The 26,666-nt window shown below is 36.0% G+C and overlaps 3 protein-coding genes across 3 annotated transcripts; 2 read left to right on the top strand and 1 right to left on the bottom strand.

Moving 5' to 3' along the window:
* Positions 1–199: 199 nt before the first annotated feature.
* On the top strand, positions 200–5,148 carry LOC126757310 (proton-coupled folate transporter-like). Its single transcript, XM_050471106.1, has 9 exons — positions 200–766; positions 3,399–3,549; positions 3,613–3,796; positions 3,867–4,053; positions 4,113–4,248; positions 4,348–4,484; positions 4,541–4,730; positions 4,798–4,954; positions 5,025–5,148. The coding sequence occupies exons 1-9, from the start codon at positions 413–415 to the stop codon at positions 5,104–5,106; spliced, it is 1,578 nt and encodes a 525-aa protein (XP_050327063.1). The 5' UTR covers positions 200–412; the 3' UTR covers positions 5,107–5,148.
* Positions 5,149–6,149: 1,001 nt separating this feature from the next.
* Positions 6,150–12,919, top strand: LOC126755408 (proton-coupled folate transporter-like). Its single transcript, XM_050467958.1, has 10 exons — positions 6,150–7,046; positions 7,113–7,225; positions 8,904–9,054; positions 10,532–10,715; positions 10,878–11,064; positions 11,129–11,264; positions 11,535–11,671; positions 11,732–11,921; positions 11,982–12,138; positions 12,246–12,919. Exons 1-10 carry the CDS (start codon positions 6,782–6,784, stop codon positions 12,307–12,309), a joined length of 1,584 nt encoding a protein of 527 aa, XP_050323915.1. The 5' UTR covers positions 6,150–6,781; the 3' UTR covers positions 12,310–12,919.
* Positions 12,920–14,972: 2,053 nt separating this feature from the next.
* LOC126755374 (uncharacterized) lies at positions 14,973–26,666 on the bottom strand. Its single transcript, XM_050467902.1, has 10 exons — positions 26,555–26,666; positions 24,992–25,456; positions 19,897–20,006; positions 19,417–19,567; positions 19,130–19,313; positions 17,365–18,023; positions 17,093–17,229; positions 15,458–15,647; positions 15,232–15,388; positions 14,973–15,158 (listed from the first exon to the last, which is right to left on the bottom strand). Exons 2-10 carry the CDS (start codon positions 25,113–25,115, stop codon positions 15,101–15,103), a joined length of 1,770 nt encoding a protein of 589 aa, XP_050323859.1. The 5' UTR covers positions 25,116–25,456; positions 26,555–26,666; the 3' UTR covers positions 14,973–15,100.

Below are 26,666 nucleotides of genomic sequence, written 5' to 3'. Positions count from 1 at the left end.
TCTTAAGCAAAATACATACACAGATATACACGCATACACATGCATTTGTGATTTGTGTCAACACCCACAATTACTTGGTTATCGCGCGATAGATTGTCAAAGCGAAGCGTGCACCTCCAAAGTAGTAGCCAAGTAGCCTGTCTAGACAGTACAATTTAGCAGCTGATCGCTTACAAATATCTAACGGCGGAACGCGAAGTGATAAGGAAAAGCAGAAATGTCCGAATTTTCATTTAGCTTTGTACAAAATTATGAATTTTAAGTGTGGACAAAGAAAGAAAAATAAAAATAATTTCTGTAACAAGACCCACACTCAATAATTGGGCTTGTAAACAATATTAAAAAGTGTAAATTTCAACTTTCTCTTTAATAAATTACCGTTAGAAAGCAATAAACTTAAATTGCAACGAAAATGGTTAAAAAAGACGACAGTTTCACACCAGAGACGGTGGATAGCACCGATATGTTATTCGACCAGGTGACTTACGATGCAGCAGACAATTCCAAAACTACCAGCAGCGCAGATGGCCGGGAAGCAAGTGAATTCACGTCGACCGATCCGCTTATGCCACAAACGAGGCGCAGGCCGCGCGGACGAATTATATCCTTAGAACTGCCGGTGTTTTTAATGTTTGTCGGTTTTTTGTTAACCGGTTCGGTCATGCTCAATCAGGAACTGTATCAAACTTGTGTGGCCGTTTTTCACTACAACGAGAGCGACTGTGAACCGCTGCGTGGTATCATTCCTAAAACTGCAGAAGCGCAGGTGAGTTTTTACCAAGTTAATATGGTATTAGTTGACAACTTTGGTGAAGATATATTAATCGAGATAACGCCTTCCGGCTCGTAAAATAATATTTTGAAAAATATTTAATAAAAGCATTGGTGGATGTATTCTCGAAATAATTAACGATTGAACACCAACCGAATGCAAAATATTGATAATAATTCAACACTGGCGACCTCTAGCTAAGCTTAAGTTCGTTGGAACACTTTTAAAATTCTTCGAGTTTCCTTAAAACTTTCATAGAAACACGAAACCTCGGAAATTTGCACACTACCTTTTCTCCCCAAGAAGCTTATAATTTATGCGAACCGCCGATATCGAATCACTATAGCATATAGCTCCAATTTAAATAAAGATCAATCAACATAGTAAAACCACAAAGCTTTAATTTGAATTTATCACGCTTGTCTGATTATTAGTAATCTTGTTTTGTGATAAATTCGGTTTGGGATTCACCCGGCTAATAACCGGCTTTTTAATTTATTTTTTAGGTTTTTTTGTATCGAAACTACACTCGTACGAATGACGGTGTTATTGTTATTGAGTATGCCAAAATTGCTTGTCATTGCCGTCATACTACTGATAAAATAGCTCAAGTAGTTTTTTATCTGCATGGGAATTTTGTTTTTGTAAGCAAAATTTGATAAGAATTGTTGTGCATTAAAATTGTATCAGTATTATCAATTACAATAAAAATTCATTAGTTTTTTGTAATATACTATCAAACGAAATGAGGGGAGAGCCTCTGATAAATATGGTTTGGTATCCAGAAAGCAATCTTGTATTGATTTATTCAAAAATGTCTTAGAAGATATATTATATCTATAGGTATATGTATATATGTATGTATTTATACTTTGACTCAATTGCGCATTGCAGTAAATCGCAAAGGATTATCTATCCCTGTGATCTCTATCGCTAAGGTCAGCTTCGAAATCTTATCTAACTGTATCTAAGATCTATGATATCAATTTGTAAAATCTATTGTTATTGCAATAATTTTCAAAATTTAAATATCCTAATATTGTCAAAAGTTCTGTTACAAAGTTGATAATGCATACAACGAGAACAAATTCGCAGAACAAAGTGGAGTTAGTATACCCTGAACAGCGTATATTAAGGGGGTATTCTTGTTTAGAAATGCGAAAAAATCGATTTTTTTTTGCATATTTTTATAGTATAACCCTTCAAGAAAATGTCCCTAAGAGGATTTTTCGAAATTCAAATTATTTTCCGAGTTACAGCTCATTTTGTGACTCCGACTCCGACTGCGCGCGACTAGTTCTCAAACTTTAAACTCGTTTTTCTCATAACTACTTTTCTAGAAACGGTGTGCATGATATCTCAAGTTCTACTCAACCGATTCACATGAAATTTTACACAGAGCTTTCTTATACATTCGCACTACGAAGAGCTTTCGAAAGAATTTTTTTTTTTTAATTCCGAACCAAAAAAAAAGCAGGGAAAATACGAAACTTTTTTTTAAACCTGCACCATTTTGTAAAATTGTTTTATTAGTCTCTACCTCGCTGACCTGCAGTTTTATAAAATTTAATTTTTTTTCTTATATTATTTATGTTTTGTATTCTTAGAATATCAATAAAAAGCATGCGCGTCAAAAAAATACCTAAAATTCGAGCTTCTAAACCAGAATTAACCCCTTAAGTTTGCCATGAAGTATGTAACACCCAGAAGGAAACGTCGGAGATCGTACCATACTTAATCATACTTAAGTATGGCAAAAACACAAATCAAATTTATAAGCTTATAAAAAATTTTAATTTTTTGAAAATGTTTATTTACCCCACAAGCGTTTACGGTTGATGACGTAATGGAAATTATCAACCTTGCGTAGTTTGAACTCATTCAGCCATAAAAACTGTAAGCGAACGCATCCGCAGAAATTTCTAAAAAAAAAAAACAAAACAAAAAAATACTTGTCAAGGAAAATGGATCTCTTCATGAGTTGGATTTTGTACTCTCGCAAACCAAAATCCTTCCGAAAAACATTGGCTCATGTGGATGGGCATTCCAATTGTTGCGTCTGATGACGGATGGACTCCGTCGTTCTCTACAACAGCAATATCGTCTTCGGTGCGCACTGTACGGCGCCTTTAAGGGTGCGCTTTAAATTAACGTGGTCCACTAGATTAACGTGGTGCGAAACCGAATCATCAACTATGGGCGATTATTTCGATCGATAATAGGATGCAGCACGCAATACGGCGCGAACCACTATTTTGTTAACCAATTTTCCCGGTTTGCAAAAGTTGTTTCGAAATGAGTATATTCCTTTTAAAGTTACAAATAAGGAAGGGCAAGGTTCGTGTGTTACCGAGCATTCTATATTTATAAGGGTGCGACCCCTTAGAGTTAAGCTACAGCGCCTGGCTTGAGGGAGGATTCATTTTTTTTTAAACACTAACATTTGAGGGAGTCAGAGTTGAAAAAAAATTCAAAAATTTTTTTGAAGCACCCTAATATTGATACATATGTAGGTGTTGACAAAACTTTGTAATAAAAGAACTTTATAACAGAACTTATGGCAGAATTAAGTATTTTTTTTACATTTGTTTGAAACTTTATAGAACTTAAACTTTATATTTTTCAGAAAATCGAAAAAAGTATACAACCTTATGTTGCCAAAATTACAATGACCAGTTCTATATTGAATAATGTATGGCCGGGAGTTCTAGTACTATTTGTTGGACCCTGGTCGGATAAGTTCGGACGTCGACCAGTGCTGTTGGCCACCTTTAGCGGTAATATCAAAAAACAAAGATAGCCATTTTGGAAACAAACTATAATTTAATTTATTTAAATAGCTACGTTTCTCGGACAGGTTATAACTACAATCTTAGTTAGCTTTTCACAAGTGCTATCGCTAAATCCCTGGTTCTATCTCTTGGCTAGTATACCGTCTACGCTCGTTGGCGGCGGCTGCGTTTTGATAACAATTGTGTTCTGTTATATATCCGATGTAACAGATATGGAAAATAAAGCAAAGCGGTGAGTAGACGAAAATGACATAGAAACCTTATGATTTACCTAACTTCATAATGGTATATTATTATTTTAGGATGTTCTTTATGAACATGGCAATGGGTTTGGGTTTGGTATTTGGCAATATAGGTAGTAGTTACTTGTTGCGTCTAACAAATACTACAATAGTCTGCGCTATATCTGCGGCACTCGTATTAATCGCTTTGCTGTATGTTTGGTTTTTCATTGCCGAAAGTTTAGAAGTCGAAGAAACCACCTTTGCGGTGAGTAACAAAGGAATTTCAAATATTACTTTTAACTTGTTGATTTATTTGGATTTTAGTATAAAGCAAAACACTTTTTTGATGTGCGTTTAATCGAGGATCTCGTAAAGACTTGTGCGACACGGCGTCCGAATTATGGACGAGCCATCATTGCTTGTACAATTTCAATTTTAATTGTTTCAAAATTCGCACTTAGTAAGTAGAAAATTCGTATTTTAGACATACATATACATATACAAAATGCAGGGTTAAAAAATTTTAAGTAAAAAATTATTGTATTATTGAAACATGCAGCAGGAGAGATGGGCGTCTTCTATCTATTCTTGCGCAACAAATTCAACGTTACATTGCAAGAGTTTACCTATTATAATGCTGTTGACATCACAATTAAAATGATTGGTAGTGCGGTTGCCTTCGGCCTGTTCAGAAATGTAAATTTATACGAACGAATGTTTTTATTGCACTTATAATAATTATTTTATTTAAGTTCTTAAAAATATCATTTTCGGCCATTGCCATGATGGGTTTATTTGGTTGTATTTTGGACAGTCTAACTCGTGGTTTAGCTCAGCAGTTCTGGCAAATGTATGTGGCCGCATCCTTTGGCCTAATGTCCGGCATAACGGGACCAATGTTGCAATCAATCGTTTCGTTAGCAGTGTCACCAAATGAAATTGGTATAAAATCACAGAAAACGGTGAAAATCAAATAGGTATTTCAACAGGTTGTTCTATATCTTTTTAGGCAAAATTTATTCGCTGGCGTCATGTCTGCAAACACTTTCGCCATTGCTTTCTGCGCCTCTATATACACTCGTCTACAATAGTACCTTGGACTTTTACCCTGGATTCTATAATTTTATCAGCGCAGGATTACATGTGGAGTGCTTCTGCGTTATGATGTAAGTAAAATATTTGTTATAACATATGCGCAGACTAATATACTTTCCGTTTATCTGTTCGTCACAATAGACTTATTTACATTCTCGAACTACGGGTGAAAAATGGAGGAACTGAGAGACCTCCAACAAATAGTACAACTCAAAAAACATAAACCAATCAGATATTTTAAAATCGTTTTACAATGTGACATATTAATGAGTAATTATTTATAATTTAAGTTTGAAAGTTTAGTTATTATGAAATTATTGTAGGAATATAATTTGCATATATACTAAAAAAACAATATTGTAAGAAAATAAATTACATATAGTATATAACAAAATATATAAATTATTATGCAAACAAATCGTTTGAATGTCGAAAAAATATACAGGCAAATAAGAATGTATTTTAATTCATTTTTAAAAGTCGCGTCTCCTTGATAACAGGTAATGTTAACCACTGATTATTTTACTGAAATAAAGGCTGCTTTCTAAAATGTAAAAGGTGTCTAGAACTTATTTATTTGTTAGTAAACAAAAACATTGGTATTGTTTTTTATACTACTCCTCGAATGTACTATATACATATGTATGTATGTATGTATATGCACGTACATAATACGAATTTTATGCACAGGTTCAAGGTCACAAAACTGACGGCCCACCGTCGTCACAACACCATACTCTGGACCAGAATGGATATGCTTTTACATTCTAATAAGGAATACCGGCACAACGGCTTATTTAAGATATAATTAATCTACTTACATACTTGTTTTGATAAATTGATGAACATTTGTCTTTGATTTCCTTTTTTATTTCATTTGCACTTTCAACGAGCCGTTCTAGAACCGCTTGTTGCATGTGTTTTGGCTTATTACATTTCACACACTATTTGTAAGCATTAATATTTAATATCACATAATTTGTTTTCTTAATACTTTAGAACTTAATATTAAAGCACTGCACATAATAAACTAAATAAATTACTTGATTTTAACACTTTTTCACTTTTCACAAAATCAATCACACAATAAAATTAAGAAGCGCGCCAATAACGGTACTCAAATTCACCTGTATTTTCACACACACACACACACGCTTGTGCACGCATTTCCCTACGAGCAGCTGAAGGTTGGCGAACAGCTGACTTTTGACAACTGTCAACAAGCAAAATTCCCACTATTTTCGCCTTTGTTATTGGTTTTTCATTCTCCTTAAATTAGCAAATTAAAACGCAAAACAAACGAGCAAATTAAAAATAAAATCTTCCACAACGTAAAATCTCTGTAAACAAAGGAATTTAGAATTTTTAATTTGTCAATACAAAGAGAAATAAACATGAAATAGTTGAATATAATCTGCTAAGTGACGATACATGGAAGTACAAATGGCCAATAGTGAGTAGCTGCGTCACCTTTAAAGTAGAAAACTTTCACAAATCGTATAATCGTATGAAATCATTGAAGCAAAAAAGTTTCAGCTCAGTCTGTGCTTGGAAGTCGGTCGTGCTTAAAGCGACTGCAGCAGTTTAAATTATAATAATAATCAGCCTAAACAACAAAAGGGAGCCGACTTCGACGGCAAACACTTAATGACGACAGAGCATTATAAAATTAGCCAAAGTGAATTCATAAATAACACCAAATCAACAAATTAAAAACAATGATATAATAAGTTTATAGTATTTATTTATGTACTTATGTTTAATTAAAAAATATGAAAGTAACAAAAACCAGTGACTAATCAAACCGGACATTAATTATACTGCCTTATTGTCGATTATGCGATAAAAAATAATTTAACGACGAAAATAAATACGTAATAAATAGATATATTATAAAAATGAATTCCGACGAGGAAAGCTTATATGATCCTGAAGCTGCTGAGGAAACGACTCAGGTACTAGATGCAACAACAATTGGCGTGCGCAACAACGGCGACACACCGTCTACCGCAACCGCACATAGTAGTAGTCAAGACGAGGAAACGGCTAGTAAAGATGATGTACCAGTTTCAACCGACAACACACTATATGCAGCGCCCCGCAGACGTTGGTTCATATTAGAGCCCGCAGTGTTTTTGGTTTTTCTTGCCATGTATTTATCAGGTATTTTAATATTGCGATTTTATGCTTAAATTTGTACTATTAAAATGTATTTTTCTATTATTTAAGGGGCGGTATATCAAAACCAGGTTCTATATCAGACTTGTGTTGCTGTATATAAATATAACGAGAGTGATTGCCAGCCGCTGTTGGGTGTTAGCAGGGAAACAAAGGAGGCGGAGGTGAGTAGTATTTGTATTGTTCGTCTTCTAATTACAATAATTGTAAAATGTTGTTGCCTAAGATCGTTAATATGTTTTTATTCAGTTAGTCATGTTTAAGACATTGCATTTCTTTAGTTTTTTTTTTTTAATTCTAAAGCTATGGCTGCGTATTCAGTTAGAAAAGTGAATTTATAAAAAAATATGTTACAAATTAAATAAATTAATAAAAAAAGTAAAGTATTTAGAGAAAATATTATACGTTGTCACGTTATAGAAATATTCATAGATTATAGCTCATAGCGCAAATAAGAAGGGAGGCCTTTTTTTTTTATATTTTATATGAAATGCATTTTTTTTAATCAATGGTACATTATTGTATGATATTTGAAATATATTATACTAAAGTTTAGTGGAGAGATATTGTAAAACACCGCAAAGCCAGCAATTACTCTGGAGCGTGTCAGAAAAAAAGTTGAATTACGGTTTATATAAGTTCATTTTTTTAACTTTTGCAAAGCCATTAATGGAAAAAAACTTGATATTTACTAAAAAACTTAACGCTCAAAATTCGTTGCTTCATCAATTTTACTCCAGTCGACACTTATTCGATTTTGACACAAACTTCTTGTAAATTATGTATTCCTTTAAGATAAAATATTAATATAAATTTAACAGAAAATTTAATTATACTTTTATATTATATTCATATAGACATAACTATATATATATGTATATATGTATCATATTTGCAATTGCATAGATTAAATCCATTCACTCGGCGTAATGGATTAATAAATTTACTATATAGTTTACAAGTGTTCGCTTTGGTGACACATTTAAATAGATAAGCACTATGTAGGGCGTACACAGATGCAATTTCTTATCACCACAAAAGCTGAAGTTACTTAAACAATAGAAATCCATGAAAGCACATTGTCGTTAATTAGCAGTGATTTTGCATTAAAATCCAGTGCAATGCATCTAACCTATAAATATATTTGTATATATGTATAAAAGTGCATAGTGTTAATCGTTAACTAATGCGATGAGTCGGGACATGCTTGCAGGTGTTTGTGTGTGTATACACTTTTGTGAAATAGGTCAAGGTGCAATAAAAAACAATATTGTTAAATATAAGTAGACAATTTTACGATAGAACAAAAGCCATAAAATCGAAATAAATCAATGAAAAAGTGCGCCCCAGCAATGAGTGTCTATAAATGTCTATAAAAAACTTGTATACAAATAGAAAATTATAGTATATCGTCACCTAATGTGCGAAATAACGTAACAACACTTTTCATAATTTTACAAGTGAAGGAAGAAAGATATAATTGAAACAACTCATCTTGAAACAAAATGTCTGTTTTGGTTATAAAATGGTTATATATTTGATATATTGGACATCGGAAGCTTAAAAGTTTATGACACATGTATGTAATATGAAAAAAACTCAATTTCGGTTTTTTTTTTGATGATTTTTCATTTTACATGACCATATGTACATATATGAAAAACTTTTTTTTTTTACAAATGCTTTAAATGTTTACTCTTATGTCTACCCATACTTTGTTTAAATAAAGAAATATTTCTTAAAACAGTTGTTAGCCATATTTGCCTACTTATATGAAAATATGCAGCTATAAACCTTTTTATTTTTATTTAATTATTTACATTATTCATTTATTTGCTATAGGAGATCGAAACTCGCGTCCAACCATACGTTGCGCGTATACTGATGGCGCGCTCGCTCTTGGAAAGCATCATACCGGCATTTGTTAGCTTATTTGTCGGTCCATGGTCGGATAAGTTTGGACGACGCCCAATTATACTGGCCACATATACGGGTAAGTTTAGCTCGATTTTCGAAGGAGTACTACTAATGTAGTAGGACAACTTACCTCAACATCTATAATAATTACTGTTGTGCAAAAATTATAAATAATAATAACTCAGCCTAACATCTGTCAGTAAAATCACTGTTATAATTGCACAAAAAAATATATGTAAATAATTTGTCAGTCTCTGCGCTTTTGTTATGACAGGTTATAATTAAATCGATTATTTTGTGTTTCACTTAATATTTCAATTAAAAGTAAAACAATGTTTAAACATGAGATTAAATATATTTTTATACCCAGAAACAGGGTATATTAAGTTTGACAAGAAGTTTATAGCAAAGGAAACGTCGAAGATCCTATAAAAAATGTGTATAAATTATCAGCGTGACGAGTTTAGTCGATTTAGCCATGCCCGTCTGTCTGCCTGTATATACGCGAACGAGCCCCCCAGTTTTCGAGATATGGAACTGACATTTTGCACGCGTAATTTTCGTCCCTAAAAACTGTGCATTAATGTTGTTGTTGTTGTAGCGATTATCTAGTCCCCGTTAGGATGGGAAAATTCAGATAAGTTGTCATCGAGGTATACCAACGAGGCCCAGGAAACGTGCTGTTTCGATGGAGTCGGACAATAAGGAGAGGGGTGTCAGATGTGTAGGGTTAACTGGGTATGCAAAAACGTAGTTAGTGTCCAGCGGGAACTCGTTGCAAGCTGGACATACACACATATATCTGATATGTCGGGGTCGATGCTGAATAAGTAGGAGTTTAATCTGCCGCAGTTTACCGAACGAAGCTGCGCAAGAGTCACTGTCGATCGTCGAAGCAACTCGATCACTTCGTCTGCAATGGGTGGTGGTTTGACTCCAAGTACACCATTCACGGAGAGGTAGTCGATGAATGTGTTTATGGCTCGACTGTTAATGGCGGTTAGTGCATGTCTGAAGTTTGTTACGTCGAAGTCTGGTCGGCATATTGTTTTATGTTGTTAACGTAGTTGAGGAAGGACTTCTTGATGGACTTAGGAGGCGGCTCCGCTACAAGCAGGTGACTTCAGGGATAATTTCTACAGCAGAAACTGCTTGGAGAGGAGTTCGTTATGCTTCTTAACTGGAAGCATACGGGCCTCACTATACATGGTTCGATAAGAGACATCAAGAGGCATCCTATCATAGTTCGGAGTGCAGTGTTCTGACAACTTTGGAGCTTCCTCGTCTGCGTTTCACTGCAGGCGACCATTTTGGTGCGGCATAGTTAAGGATCGACCGGCCGATTGCCTTGTATATTGCCAACATTCATTGTTCATTTATCGGAACCGCCGATATCGGGCAAATTTAGCAAGTAATGCTGTCATACAAACTGATCGATTAAAATTGAGTCCTTTCATAGAAACTCTTTCATTTGTGAATGCTATAGTTCTGATGCAATCGAAAATGAAATTTTTCCATTTAAATTATTATATTTGTTTTCTTCTTTTTCCCAGGTTACCTCACCGGCTGCATAATTTTGACGATTTTAGCTTTTATTTCGACCAAAGTTGTTATCAGCCCTTGGCTATTTCTACTATCTTCAGTACCCTCGGTGATTAGTGGTGGCACCTGTGCGCTAATTACCGGTATATATTGCTATATTTCGGATGTGGCCAAGGAGAAAGCTCGAGCCGTGCGGTAAGCAAAATTGATTTTATATTTTTGATACCGTATCAGGGCAGTCAGAAGGAAGTCGGAAATTTTTATATTCTATCAAATTATTTGGACATCATTTTATGCCACTTCAAAAACAACAACAATATTATAACTTTTTATCATTCTTCCTTTGCTCCCTTCCAGCATGGTGCTGAATGAGGCATCACTATTGGCCGGCATGATGTTTGGCAATGTTTTGAGCGGCTATGTATACGCAGCTACAAATGTAGTGACCGTGTTCGCCATTTCAGCGCTGCTGATGTTACTCGCCTTATTATATGTGTTCATATTTGTGGTGGAAAGTCTGCGACCCGATCAAATACACACGGGTGTAAGTGCTAAACACAATTTTGTATATTAAAATTTATATTTTTACCGTTATTTTTGATTTTTAGTCCAAAATACGCGAATTCTTCCGTTTTGATTTGGTGAAGGATTTAGTGCACACTTGCTTCGAACGACGACCCAGCTACGATCGCGCCATCATTTGGCTTACAATGATTACACTGACCATTGCGTTATTCACGATGGGTAAGTCGTGCACGCCTATGTATGTGTATACATTTTAAATTATTATTTTTTATTTTTTTTAATTTTTTTTTTTTATTTGTTTTTTTTTTTTTATTCAATTTTTATTTTTTTTTAATTTTTTTTTATTTTTTTTTTTTTTATTTTATTTTTTTTTTTTTTTTTTTATTTTTTTTTTTTTTTTATTTTTTTTTTTTTATTTTATTTTTATTTTTTTATTTTTTTTATTTATATTTTTTTATTTATCTTTATTTTATTTAATTTTCTTTTCAGAGGGTGACAGCAATGTGACGTATCTCTTCTTCCGCGCGAAATTCGAATGGACGCTGAAAGATTATACACTTTTCAATGCAGCGCGCATCGTTGTGCAAATAATTGGCAGCATTTTCGGCTTAATTTTATTGCGCAAGGTAAGCTCTTATTGTTTGTGGTACCGTCTTCTTCTTAAACTCAAAATCCATGTCCGTTAGGTTTTAAAATTCTCAATCGTCTCAATGACTATGCTATCGCTGGCTTGTTGTGTATTGGAGAGCACTGTACGCGCCACTGCCATGTATTGGTGGGAGCTCTATCTGGGCATGGTGCTCGGTGGCATGCGCGGCATAATGGGTCCTATGGCACGTGCCATACTCTCGCATGTAGCGCCACCAACGGAAGTTGGTAAGTACTAGTTTATTTTATTTCATTTTTTTTTTAATTCTCCCCTTAAAATTAAATCAGGTAAAATATTCGCATTCACTACTTCGTTGGAGTCGCTTTCACCGCTCGGCGCTGCGCCGCTCTACACGACGGTTTATAACGCAACAATCGGTTTTTATCCAGGCATTTTTAATTTCATCAGCGCCGGTCTCTATTTGCTTTGTTTCACACTGATTGCGTAAGTTACCGTTCCAATTTTTTTTTTTGCGATTTTGATTATTTTAATTTTTGTGAAAATGATGAAAATAATGAAAATAATTGCCGTTATTATTTTGTTTGTTTCAGCGTAATTTACAGCATTCAAAAGTCGTTGGGCAATACGGCGGCTTATCAAGCGATCGGCAGTTAAAAATTATGTCACAAAGTTATGAAAACATACACATATACGTATATATTGTATAAATTGCTTTTTTGTTTGTAATTAACGTATGATAAAGTTTATACGTACATTGTTAGCTAATTGTCGCATGTGATGTGGAAATACTTGCTAAGTATTATTTTAAAGATTTTAAAGTGTAAAATAAACAGGAAACGAAAATTTATAGAACGTTATATAAAATATATATTTTTATAGCAAAAATGTGTATAGTTTTCGAAACATTTTTTTCCGACGATATTAGTAGTTCTAAGCTATAATTATGTAAGAAATCTCAAATTACATAGCAATCTGCAGTATTTAAGCAAATAAGCAACATATCTAAATTCTGTCAAGTAAAATGTATTTTATTTTATAGAGCGTGCTTCCACTAATATAAAGTTCAATTTCACGCCTATTTGGAAGTTATAATTTTTGAAAATAAGTTTTAAGATATATTTGTTTGTCACAAAAAAGCTACTGTTTTCGGAGATAAAGGCTTATATTCGAAATAAAAAAAATATGTAAATACATATATACCAAAACACGACCCAGTAAAAAATTTTAATAAATGCATATATAGTTTTAAAATCCCCTACACTTATTTATTTTTTTGTTTTTATTGCTTTCAAGTCATTGAATAAGTCAGATGTGTAGCGTTAACAGGGCATGCAAAGAGTTGGTTAGAGTCATGCGCGGTCCCGTTGCATGCTGGACATATGTATATTTGGTATTTCGAGGTCGATTCTGGATAAGTAGGAGTTTAACCACAGTATCCAGAACGAAGCTGCGCAAGTGCCTTTCTCGATTCTCGCGGCAAATCGAGCTCGTCGTCTGCAATGCTTTGACTCCAAGTACGCCATTTACTGAGAGGGAGTCAGTGAAAATGTTTATGAATGGTAGTCAGTGAATGCCTGAAGTTAGTTGCGTCCGAAATGCGGTCGTCGACTTAATTGAAAGAAGTTGATGCTCCCAGCAGGCGATTCCGCTTCAAGCAGGTGACTGCAGCGATGGTTTCTACGAAAACACTCCAACAACAACTGCTTGGGAGGAGTTGATTATGCTCCTTAACTGGGAGCATACGGACCTCACTGCGTAGACGTTCGATAGGAGACATCAAGAGGCATCCTGGTATAGTTCAGAGCGCAGTGTTCTGGCATGCCTGAGGCTTCCTCGTTTGCGTTGGTGTGGCATAGTTAAGTACCGACCGGCCGATTGCTGCCAACAACGTTCTTTGTCTTTTCCCCATGTGCTTTCGGCTACTGACTTGAGGATTTTGTTGCGGCTCTGTACTTTGGCGATAATCACGGTCGTATGAGGAGTGAGGGAGCACAGACTGTCAAAATTCACACCTAAAATTTTAGAATTATTGACAGTCGGAATCTTGACTCCATTGACAGCAGTATTAAGGTTCCGCAGCCAGGAAGCGAGAGTCGGAGTCGGAGAAATAGCCTTTTACTTTTGAGCACATCCCATCGATCTCATTGCCCGACGTTTATCTCTGGTTGTTAAGGGAGTTTCGAGATGTAGAAGTTCAACAGCAACGGGGAGAAGACACCACCCTGTGGAGCCCCCTGTCTAATTCTTCTCAATTTGGAATTTTTACCTCGAAATAGTACGGATGATTGACGACCGTTCAGGCAGTTCAAAGTCCCCCTCTTCAACCCTGGAGGGAGCGGATATTTTTCGATGTCCTCAAATAGCGTTGTGAGCTTAACTGTGTCAAAAGCGACAAGTCCAATGCTACGAGGATCGTCTTATTTGGGCGTTTATGACGCTAAGTGCTGTGGTGGTACTGTGCACTTTCGGAAGCCATGCTGGTGGTTTGCTAAACTCAGGTGGTGAGTGAAAGTCGGGCTTCCCGGAATTTAGTAGTGGGATCACTCTTGCGATTTTCCACACATCGGATGGAAGATTTTGCTTTATTGATGACACTCCGAACCTCCTCATCGATGAAAGTAAGTCGTGCGCAGTATTTCGGCATTTCCAATCGGCTGCGATGTCTTGTCAGACCCGATTGACTCTTCGTTTGAGTCTTTGGAGGACTTCCACGTAAAACCTGGCTTTGACAAATTCATGGTGTGCAATGGCTTTGAGGTCAAACAAGACAATGAACTCCGTTTTTACTTTGGATTTGCTCATTCTTCCGGTCTTTATCAGCGACCTCTTCCCGGCCCTCCAAAAAGGCCTGGTGCCACCGAAACACATGCTAAAGCAACATGTGGGCAAGCCTTTTTGATCATATAAAACGTTTCTGTAGCAGATTTATCGAGTTTCACACAGAATTTAAACGCATACCTCTGCTTTAATGAACGCTGCGTTTTCGGCGTACACCACTCGCAGAAACACGTCGCGCGAAAATGTTTGTCCTGACTCTCCAGGTGCTCGGAGACAACTGACCAGCCGCTTGTTCGTTAGCTAGAAACGCCCTCTACCGAATCCAGTCGGTGCACGCACAATCCGAAATACAGTCGCGGCGTAAGAAAATCAGTCCTATTACTTTCCGGACTCTGTATAAAAATGGTTTGGGGCATGACTTAATAGACCCTGCTTGTCATGATGATAATTTAAATATATACATATACGTATATTAGTTATAGGCTTTCCGACAGGCTTCCCTCTGAGTATTGCAAACTTCGTGGCAATAAATGCAAATATTTCATTTTACTAATAATTAAAAAATATTTATTTATATTCGAACAATTCAATTTACTTAATTCTAAAAAATATCACATAAGTTTGCATAATAACAGCTGATAGAACTAGATAGCATTCGTTGGTTATATCATTTCAATATAGACGCATAATGCTCTTTGTGGGAACACTTGAATCGCAAGACAACGCTGAAGAAATAAAAAAAAATAATAATAAATTTAAAAGTTTATCTAAAGTGAGTATAATTAATGCTTTACTTACATCAGAAATATGAAGGCGATTGCGTATAAAGCAGCGCTGACAATATTAAACAGACCCGGGTACATTTTCAAAGACTCTTTATAGATAACTGTGTAGAGCGGTGCTGCCAAAAAGGGCGCTATGGATTGCAAAACATTTTTTATGGAAAATATTTTGCCTAGTGAGAAGAAGAAAAAGATGTTACAGTTAGATATATAATATTTTTTTCAAATCAATGTTTTTTTACCCAAATCAGTAGGCGGCACGATATTCGATACAATGGTGCGGCACATTGGACCACCAACCGATCTGAAGGCGCCCAAAGCAACAGCCAAATACAAATGCCAAGGCTCTGAAGCCACACCCCGCACAATGCTGCTGGCAATATCGCTGAGGAATGCAAGCAGTGCCAAAGTGACCACGGACATGCTGAAGACCTGTGAAAAGAGAAGAAAGTATTGTAATAAAAAGGTCTAAAAAATGTCGATTTAAGTCTTCAAAAGTGATCTAGGCACTAATAAATTTATCCTTGGATACATATTACAATATTTAGGAATTATTAACTAGTTCCCTTAGTTCCCAAAAAAGTCGTCTTTGCAGCCGAAAGGAACCTAAGTTGAAAACCGGCCTAGCTCTGTGATCTCAATAATCCTTTCGAAAGATAGCTAATTCAGACAAAGCATGGGTTGCCTCATGGTTGACGACTGACATATTTAGTGTTGATAAATGCAATTCGCGGTGGGAAACTTCCGAAAGCTTCTCTACAGATTCTTCTTCTTTACTGGCGTAGACAGCGCGTTTTCCTCTTCCTCTGCTCCCAACGGCGGGTACTGAACCGAAAACCTTCAAAGCTGGAGTGTTCTCTTCCATCCGGACAACATAACATAGAATTACAGCCACTATCTTTTGATTCGCTGACAACATCTGATATCAATGTCGCCGTATATATCGAGTTAACAACAGAGCTCATCGTTTCTTCTCTTTGTTATATTCGCCAATTACCAAAGCGAAAAGGACCATAAATCCTTCTCCTTTCTCTCGAACACACCTAAGGCCGATGTCTCCGCACCATATAGCAGGACGGTAATGATCAAAAGGAGAGTCTGTCATCCGAGACTATTGTTTACTTTTCATAGGTGGCGTTTTTTACGTAGTGGGTCCCAAAACCAACGCATAACTCTGATGAGGGAGGGTTCGCCTCCTAAATTTAGCTTGCCTTCAAAGAATCGTTTATGGCCACTGCCAAGTGGATGACGCTCAGAGAAAGAAGCTCACTTGCCTGAACTTCTACACATGACTCTATCCTTCTAACTCGGCTATAACCAAGGGACTTGTAGAATTTGGTGTCCAGTTGTCGAGAGAGGACTTTACTTTTCAATTGCCTGCTCAGTCCAAAGTAGCACCTGTTGGAAAGGCTGACTCTGTGTTGGATTTCAAGGCTTATACAGATTCACAACTAAAAAAAACTTCGTATCAAATGAGATTATTCGCAATTGCCGCGTATTTGAAGGATCCGAATCATAAATATTGATGCTAATATATCATATATTAGCTATATGATATAAAAATTGTGATAACACGGGCTTGGTCATGTCTCATAACTGATATTTGATTTCTCGAGGAAGCCTACTAATAGTTGAACAACCTTAGATGGAAGACAAGAGTAGCTACATCAGCAAAGGCAATGTGTTTCACAACCAGTTTAAGCTATAGACGACCAACAACAAACTACAATGATCAATTTTTGAGGCACCAGAATCTTTTAAAAAGCAGGCATCTGAACGATTGCCTTTTAACTAAGAAATTATTTCCAATAACAACCCGTTATATAAGCAATTTGAATTAATTTTAAAGTAGATTAGTCATAGCTGAGTCGGCTTACCTTACGTAATATCAAGAAACCAACCAGGGCGCCGAACATGGGCACCATGTGACTAACCGTCTCGTAGAATGTGAAATCACGCACGGTCCAGTGGAATTTCTCACGCACGAACAAGTAGAAAACCGTCATGGCGCCATCTGTGAAAGCAAGAATAATTAAAATTTCTTCGTCAAAACAACTGTACATTCCACAATGATTACTATGTTCGTTATGTATACAGTTATTTACAGCTGAAGTACTGTTAGATAGATTTAATTTTGCAATCAACTCACCGATTACGAATATCGAAAGAAACATTGTGCCGGTTACAAGCCAAATAATGCTGCGATCGTAGTATGGCCGCGTCTTGAAGCACGTCACCAACATGTCCTTGATATGCACGTAACTGAAAAGTCCCGCCCTTTTGGGCTTCTCCTCCGTGGATTCTGCTTCAGCACTTGCAGTTTTCATTGTGAAATTCTTCATATTTGTGTCCTTGCTTGCCCTTTCGCATCCGCTCAGATCCTTTTTGCTTTTCTTTCCGGTGGGCTTGGTATCCTTTTGCTTCTCATCGGCGGTGACCTCAACGACTTTGCCTTCGGCATTTATAGTGAGCTCACTTATACGTTTTGCTTGCATATTCTTTAACATGTCCAGACTATCGTTATTTGTACTTTCTATTTGTTTTTCTTTAATACTTTTTTGTGTGATCACTTTGTCACAACAACCATTTAAAGTAGTTGTTGTACATTTGATCGTTTCGCTAGTTTCTTGTTCGGGACAATAATGCAGACTTTCTGGCACGCTGACGACGATGAAAACAGTTGCGCCGCACATGAGTAAACCGGATATGATGAATGTGGTGGTGGCACCGGTGGCAGCGTAGACGAAACTTGAGAGCAAAGAGCCGCCCATTAAGCCGATGAAAAAGAATGCTTCCATGAAAATCATTCTGAAATATGGCAATATTAGAAAATTATTTAATTCATATTTTTTTAAGCAGGCATTGGTAAGGAAGTGTCACCCATTAATATTTGTCGCCCGAAATAGAAGACTAAGTTCAGTTACTATTTCCAATAGTAGCATTTTCGCTATACTGTTTTGAAATTGAAGATTTTCAAGCCAAAATGCGAGACCTATGATACAAATTTAATACAGTGAAATCTTCCACGGACACTGACGGGACCAGCCGCTTAACAGATTGTCCTGAATAATGTCTGCTTAATATAGTTAGTTCTTGAGTACCGTGTACAAGTTAACACAAGGGTATCTCAGTATCTTAATTAATTGGAAGACTAATTGCTTTAACCTATATACAACTGAGATAGTTTTATTTACTTGGAGATACAAGCAACCTGCAGATACGGTGAAGTATTTAGGTCTAGTCTGAGTTAGAAAGCTTTCATGGAAGTCTAATACCGAGGAGAGCGCAAGGGGGGCATTGAGTGCCTTGTACTATGTCCAATGGGTCTTTGTATGGTGAGCTTCTTGCAAGGAAGCTCGATAGCGTTCAACAGGCGACAATCTTCAGCATCTGTCTGTTGTAGAGTTTTTCAAGCCGAGATTGCTGCAATTATCGTAGCGTAGAGTACAGCTTCCTTCAAAGAAGTGACGATTCCGACGTTGTAACGGGTACCTAATCCTGTTATGATGGTAAAGATGCTGTTTCGAAGGGGTCGAACTAAAAGGAGAAGGGTGTCAGATGAGTAGGATTAGCGGGGCAAGCAAAGAGGTGGCCAGTGTCTTGCGACGACTTATTGCACGCAATTCCCACAACAGCCGGTTCTACGCATCGGAATTCACCCGGATCTTACCACATTTAGTCTCCAGAGGCTCTAAAGGCTATTGTTCACGCTTATTTGCAGCGAACATCTTATCGCAACATACTTTATTTTAAAGAGCTGATACAGGAGCTCACTCTTTTACAGCATGGTAATAGAAATTAAACGCGTAAGTCCAAGTGTAATCCCTAAAGTCCAAGTGTAATCCCTAAATCCGCCATCGAACATAACCTTAACTATCATACATGTATGTATATACATATATTTCCATACATACCTATAGGGTCTCGTCTTTGTGTCAGTAACATCGGAGATAAAGCAGAAAGCTGCCACAGAAAACACACAATTTCCACCTAAAACGGAGTGTGGCACCACAGCCAGCACGTAGTACCAAGGATTCACCGGCTGATAGACGGCTATTTGACAAATCACCGCCGCTATAATGTAGGTGAAGGAGAAGCCTATGGGGTTTCAAAATATACAAATATTTATTAGACAAATATTTATTAATGTATGTTCGAAAAATTATAGGCAAATTTATAGAATATTCATATATTGGCGTACCTATCATTGAGATGACCAGCAGTGGCTTGCGGCCATAATGATCCGACCACGAGCCAATGAAAACGCCACACAACGCCGGCACAATGCTCTCCAATAGTGTGCGTATCATAAACAGATTTGCCACGTACGGCTGCACTTCGGTTTCAATTTTCTATTAAATACCAAAATCAGGTAACATAACAAATATGAATGAGAAAACATATGCAATTGCATTTGGTGATAAATAAATGTTATTAAAATTATTGCGTGATTACGCAAGGCATACAAATTGCCCTGTAGGAAAAACTAACAAAAAAAATATATTTAATTTTAACTGATTTTGCTAGCTAGAACTCTGTTAACGGTTATCTTATGTAATAACTGCAATTCATCATAAACGGTGTGAAAATATTTTGTTTAAACCCTATTTTCCTACAGGGTTTAAATTATTTCATATACGAGTTAGCCCGTTATAACTAGTTGTGTTTATGTGAAAATTACCGTTGCTTGTTCGCTGGCGTTTTTTGTGCCCAATTCTTCGCAAATGCTTTCATTGTAATTGAATACTGTCGTACAGGCCTGATATATGATTTGATTTCGTAGTATGGTGCCTGCGGGGTAGAAAATAACATGATAAAATGTAAAGCAATTAATTTTCGATTGAAACGAAATTATCTTATTAAAAAACACTTAGATCATCCAGTCTAGATAAATATAATGAGCCATCAAATGAGCAGTTAAAGCCACGTGGAATGTTTGTAATGAATTGTGGACTTAAACTTTTTTTCATTGCTAGATTATTACATGAATGCATTAGCCATTCGGAAGTGACATAAAATTGGCAAAATCATTCGTCTGTCGAAGAAAAGCAAGTCATGCACAAGAATCTGGAATAAACGAGCCTTATATGGTATATAAAACAGCCAAGACCACTGAATTTCGTTGAGATAATACACTAAATCGCAGCGAATCGAAGTTAAGGGGTTAGATAGGTTTACGGGTTTCAAAAAATCGATTTTTTTTATTTCTTATTAAGTTCTAAAACACCTCTACAATATTGTCTTGAATTTTCAAGTTGATGCGAGTAATCGTTTCGGACATACAGCCTTGAAAACTGTGTTTTTGAAGTCGGTTGGCAAGATTTCTCTAAGACTACTCAACCGTTCTTTATAAAATTTTACACAGGTCTTTGAGCGACAATTCTTAAAGACTTGGACTAAGGCTTTTTTTCGATTACAGCTATTTGCAAAAAGAAAAATGTCGCGAAATTTTCACTGAAATTTTCAGTTTTTTATAGAAATGTCTGCCGAAAAACCAATTTTCAGTGTTTTTTCCTTCGTCCAAGTTCTAAGTGAAGATTTTAACTAAAACACGTATTTTTTCCACTATAGATGATCAAGTAAGGAGTTTTCCTGTCAACGCTGGCGCATCTTTTTTCCAAGAGGTCACCGGAAGTTGTGTCGCAATGACCGAATTTATAATATTTTTTTCCCAAAAATTTCAGAATTTCTTTGTTAATAATGTATGTTTGTAACAATAAAAAATTTTAATAAAATATTTAATTTTTTAGATGAGAAAATTATAGTTAGAAAAAGGCTGTTTTTAACCCGAGGAAACCCATGTCACCCCTTGAAAGAACAGTCATAAAGTAGTAGTACTTGTTTTTGTAGAGACAAAAAACCTACAAAATCATTTTGAGGAATCCTGTCAAGTTGATGGTCTTTGGCAGAATATAAATATAGCTATGTTGAATTTCGGTTTTCCTTATCGGACAAATAAGAATGTCTATGACCACGGTTGCGATTTTTTAGTTGAAAATTTTTGGAATTAAAAATTAGATTTTTATTTTTGAATCCCAGATGTTTGAGATAAAAAATTGAAAAAATTATTTTTTAATTTGAATGAAGTCCGCAATCGCGAAAAATGTTAATTCTACAACATTTTTTTTAACTCCGAATTATATAGTTGAGATGAAACATTTTCTATTTTATATTTCAATCCGGCAGTTGCAATTAATAATTACAAATTATGTTTTTTTGGACAATTTTTTTTTTAATTCGATATGTTGTATTTTTTTAATTTTTAGTCACAGAGTAATTCGGAAGTATAGAAGCTAGAGACGGTTCAAATATTTTTCGCCGTCATATGGTATGCAATACTAACTTTGAATGAAAAAAGTGAACTTGTACGAGATAGAAAAGATTCAAAAGATATCAACTGAACATGTACAACATATCATTCACGAATATTTGGATATGAGAAAGCTCTGTGCAAAGGAATGCCAAGTGAGCTCACTTTTGATCAAACACAAAGACGATTTGCTGATTCGGAGCAGTGTTTGGAGATCTTCAAACGTAATAAACCCGAGTTTTTGCGTCGATATGTGACAATGGTTGAAGTATGGCTCCTGCATTTCATTTCGAAGCCCAATCGACAGTCATCCGAGTGGACTGCACACGATAACCCGTTTCAAAACATGGAAAAACGCAACAGTCATTGGGGTCTGTACTATTTTAATATGCAAATGGTATAATATTTATTGAATATCTAAAAAAGGAAGAACCAACAATAGCGATTATTACATATCGTTATTGGACCGTTTGAAGAAGGAAATGGACAAAAAACGGTCGCATTTGAAGAAAAAGAATGAGTCGTCCCACCAAGGCAATGCACCATGTCACAAGTCAGTAAAAAGAATGGCAAAAAATCATGAATTGGGCGTCGGACTGCTTCCGCATCCAACTTATTCTCCAGATCTGGCCTCTAGCGACTATTTCCTGTTCTCAGAACTCAAAGAAATGCAAGCTGGAAAGAAATTTTCGTCGAATGAAGGATTTTAAGGGGCGGCGACAGCTGATCTGATCACTATTAAATTATATCTGCATCTTGTGAATATAGTTCTCCATGCAATGACCTAGCAGTTTTTTAATCAGATCAAAAAATTAATTTTGGCAACCCCAATTCAACTTTTTTAAACACTGTCATTTTGAAAAATATTTTTTGTTCGTACAATCATTGTACCGTCAATACTTTTTACTGGATATTTCTTTAGGTTTCATCTACGGAGATGGCCGGAATAATTGGAGCAGTAAAGGACCTCTTTTCAGCGCCGTTGCCGTGTCCTTGGAAATTGCGTGTAACTCGTAAAATATTTAATTTTTTCTTCAAAATCTTTATTGTGTATTCTTCAAATGCGCATTTCTCCTAAAATTTTAAAACAACTGACATTCTTTTTTAATTCCCAAAAATCGTCTAATTTTTTGGCTACCGCATTAGACTAAGCTTAACAAATAATGGCACATTTTAAAAGAACGAGTGGGCAGAAGATTTATCAATTGAAATCCTTCGAATCATTAATTTGAAATCAGAAACATTTTAACACCCAGAAGAAAACATGGGAGACCCTAAAAAGTATATACAAACATACAAATATCGTCACCTGAAATGCAAAATAACGTAACAAATTTTCGGAAATTTACAGTGGCATGCAAAAAAAAAAATAATATTGGTTTAAATTGGTTTATATCTGATCGCAGAACCTGAAAATGTTGGACATACATATGTAATATTATGTATGTCAATTCGATTTTTTTGATGATACGTTATTTTGCATTTCAGGTGACGATATGTACATGCCGAACTTATTGTTCAAATCACAACATGTAAAAAAGTGAAGAATATGGTTCTTGAAAATCGTCAGACAAGTGTTCGAGATGGCAAGAGAGCACGACATACCAGGTTGGTCAAAAAGTTTTGTCTAGCCCAATTTTTTTTGTTTTGTTGGTACACTCTTCATATGAACGTGAAGTTTCATTTCCATCTATCAATTCATTCTTTGTTTACAAGCCATTTAGTATCGCCGTGTCACAGTATTTTTATACAATGGGAAAAATTTAAGATCGTGCAGTGATAAAATTTTTATTTTTGTAAGATGTAGCACCAAAAGAAATTCACGTACGAATGTTAAAAGTATGTAATGATTGTTCACCTACAATTTGAACAGTTGAAAGATGGGTTGCTGAATTTAAACGTGGTCGTACAAGCCTAGAAGACGATCTACGTGAAGGACGTCCAAAAAGCGCGTCCACACCAGAAATCATAGCCAAAATACAGGATATGGTTTCGGAAAATCGCCGATTGACTGAGAGCGATTTAGTAGAGGCTCTACACATCTCAATAGGCAGTGTGAGCCTAAGTTAAGTGAAATTTTTTTTTTCCACATTCGTATGCGACTTTCTCAGCAACATTTGGAGCGTTTTAGAGAATATAAAGAGGATTTTGTGCGTCGATTCTTCACTATTGATGAGACTTAGAACTATCACTAAGATCCTGACTCACACACAAGTTGCTAAAGAATTGTGTGAACCTGGTTGTTCGGCTTCGAAACGAGTTCATGTCCGGAAATCGGCTAAGAAGGTTATGGCAACCGTTTTTTTTTTTATGCGAGAGGAATTTGTTTGTGGATTACTTGCAAACTGGTAAAAGAATTAATTCTGAATATTATTGCAACCTTTTGGACCAGTAAAGTTTCGTAAAAAAGAGCCGGTTTACAGAAGAAAATATCATTTTTCATCAAGACAATGCATCGTGTTACAAGAGCATTTTGACAACGACTAAAATCCATAAATTAAAGTTCGAATTGTTGAAGCATCCACATTCTACAGATTTGGCCCCCAGCGACTTCCATTTGTTTCCAGAACTCAAAAAATTTATGCGTGGCAAGCGTTTTTCATCAAATGAAGAGGTCATAACGGCTGTTGAAGCGTATTTTGCAGACCTTCCGGATTCTCACTTCAGGTATGAGATCCACAGATTGGAGGATCAAGTGTATTATTGTTCAAGTAGATTATACTGAATAATAAAGTTTATTTTGAATCCTTAAATTGTGTTTTTCTTATCAAACGACAAAACTTATTGAGCAACCTGGTAACTCGCGCGGACATTCGCATGATTTTGGTAGATATTTAGGGTATGAAACGCGTTCTTGCTCAACTCGTCCCGATAAAGCTGAAGTTTTTCAAAAAGAGTACCGTAAACAAGTCTTTTTGAACATGCTTGATCGTGCGAATTTCGATCCCACATTCATGGAAAGCAATATAACTGCCGATGAGACATGGATTTATGAGTTTTACATGCAAAACAAGCAAAAATCATCGGAATGGAACCCAGAGATCAAACAAAATTCGCTAAAGGAGCTGAAGGCCATCCCTAAAAGTGCTTATGAAAAGTATTTTGAGGAAAGGACAAATCGTTGGTATAAGTGTATTACATCTGATGGGGATTACTTAGAAGGCAACAAAATAAATATTGATGAATAATTAAATATTTTGCATTTTATTTCCGTGTACTTTCTTGTCACAACGTATAAAGCGTATTTCGATTTAATATCTTCAACAACAGAAACAATAATATTTGAGCTTAGAACTTGCATGCCATTATTTGCAATTTCTCAGCCCGTTTTAGTAGCGCCAAAGACAAAGTTCAAACTTTGCGTGTGTTCAAAATTGGTTACGTACGAATGGCTACAATTATGAATTAAAAGACAAAAACAAATTTGCTGGCGTCCGATTTTATTACAAGCGCCAATTCTAATTACCGGATAGACTATGCGCAAAGACCAGCACAAAAACGATCGGTTCGATGTAGTACATGTGGAATACTTTGCGCCATTGCAGCTGCTTCACGCGCGCCAACATTGTTATGGCCACTTTCTCAACCATTTTTTCGGTCTAATTTGTTTATCGTTTTATTTTCAAATTTTTATTTTTAAATTGTTATTTTCAAATTTTTATTTTTAAATTTATAATTTCAAATTTTTATTTTTAAATTTATATTTAAATTTAAATTATTAAAAGTTTCGCCACTTTTTAATTAATTGATTTTTTTTTTTTTTTGGTTTTTTTTCTGCTTTTCTCACACGCTTAAAACATTTTACGTTTAAGTTTTTGAATTACCGCAAGCGTAACTGTTTCGTGTGACGGTCCATCAAATACTGAACGATTCGAACGCTACGCGACCGGCAGCCAATGTGTTGGCCAATCTGTTAATAACTTCGCAAACACTACAAATGTTATGAATAGATTTAGAATTTAATTGAAAACTCTAATTTATACACATATGTACATATTTATATATTTATAAAAAAAAAAAAGAAAAATCTCCACTATCCCGAGCGATACGAGAAATTGTTTACTTTTTTAGCTTTTTAACCATAAAACGTGATCAAATCGAGATGAAGTGTCACAGTCAACCAATTATAACATACATACGCACATGCACATAACGGGTGTTTTTTTCGACATATGGTTTTCAATGAGGCAATAGTTTTTTCGGAGTTGGTGTTGTTGTTGTAGCAGCAGAGGTATGCCGAGTTGACAGTCCTTGGCCGAATAAAAGTCTGGGTCCGTTCTGGTTACGTAGACCCGACTGTCGTGGGAATGGTAGAGAGTTAGACGGAGGTGGTCTATTTGAGAGTTAGAGCTTGGTTGATACTCAGTTTAGTTGTACCGGGAACAACGGTTGCAAATTTATTATCAAAACAATGGTTCGGATCGCGCGCTGCAATGCTCTGCAACCAAAATTCGGGCGACATAACCGCCCAGCGAGTCGGTAATTCGAGCAACCATGGTTCGGTTTCGCACCACGTTTACGTTCAGCGATGAAGCTCACTTTTGGTTGAATGGGTCCTTTCACTCTAGGAGGGAAACATTGATTCGTATTTCTTCAAAAACGATACCATTACGAAACGGCCATTAGATTACGGTCACTGAGGAACACTATAGAGCCATGATTAATGTCCTTTTTATGCCGGAATTGGGGTGTATTGATGTGGACGACTTTTGGTTTCAACAAGATGGCGCTATCTGCCACACAGCCAACGAAACAATCAATTTATTGCAGGCAACTTTTTATGAGCGCTGTAGCTCGCGTCTTGGACCTCCAAAATCGCACGATCTAACACCACTGGACCTTCTTTCTGAAGTTATGCGAGGTCGCTTGTCTCTTTGCGAAAATCACATGTCTAAAAAAACACCCTTTATGCATATATAAAGTTATGTATGTATGTATATTTGTAATAACGTTAATAATAGAAAATAGCGCCGCCTATTCCGTTAACGCTTCGCTAGTTCTGCGAGCTATTTGTTGACATTCTTTCCACCTGTTTGTATAGCTCACTATCACCGCCGCCTTGTTGGTGCGAATATATATTGATCATCACTAGCGTTGCTTGAGTGTCGCGCGCACGCATCCGCTCCAAGTCGGAATTAATT

Source organism: Bactrocera neohumeralis, chromosome 4 (genome assembly GCF_024586455.1).
Source record: "Bactrocera neohumeralis isolate Rockhampton chromosome 4, APGP_CSIRO_Bneo_wtdbg2-racon-allhic-juicebox.fasta_v2, whole genome shotgun sequence".
Lineage (NCBI taxonomy): Eukaryota > Metazoa > Arthropoda > Insecta > Diptera > Tephritidae > Bactrocera > Bactrocera neohumeralis.
Note: the sequence above shows the minus strand (reverse complement) of the source record. Positions and strands in the feature narration are given on the sequence as shown.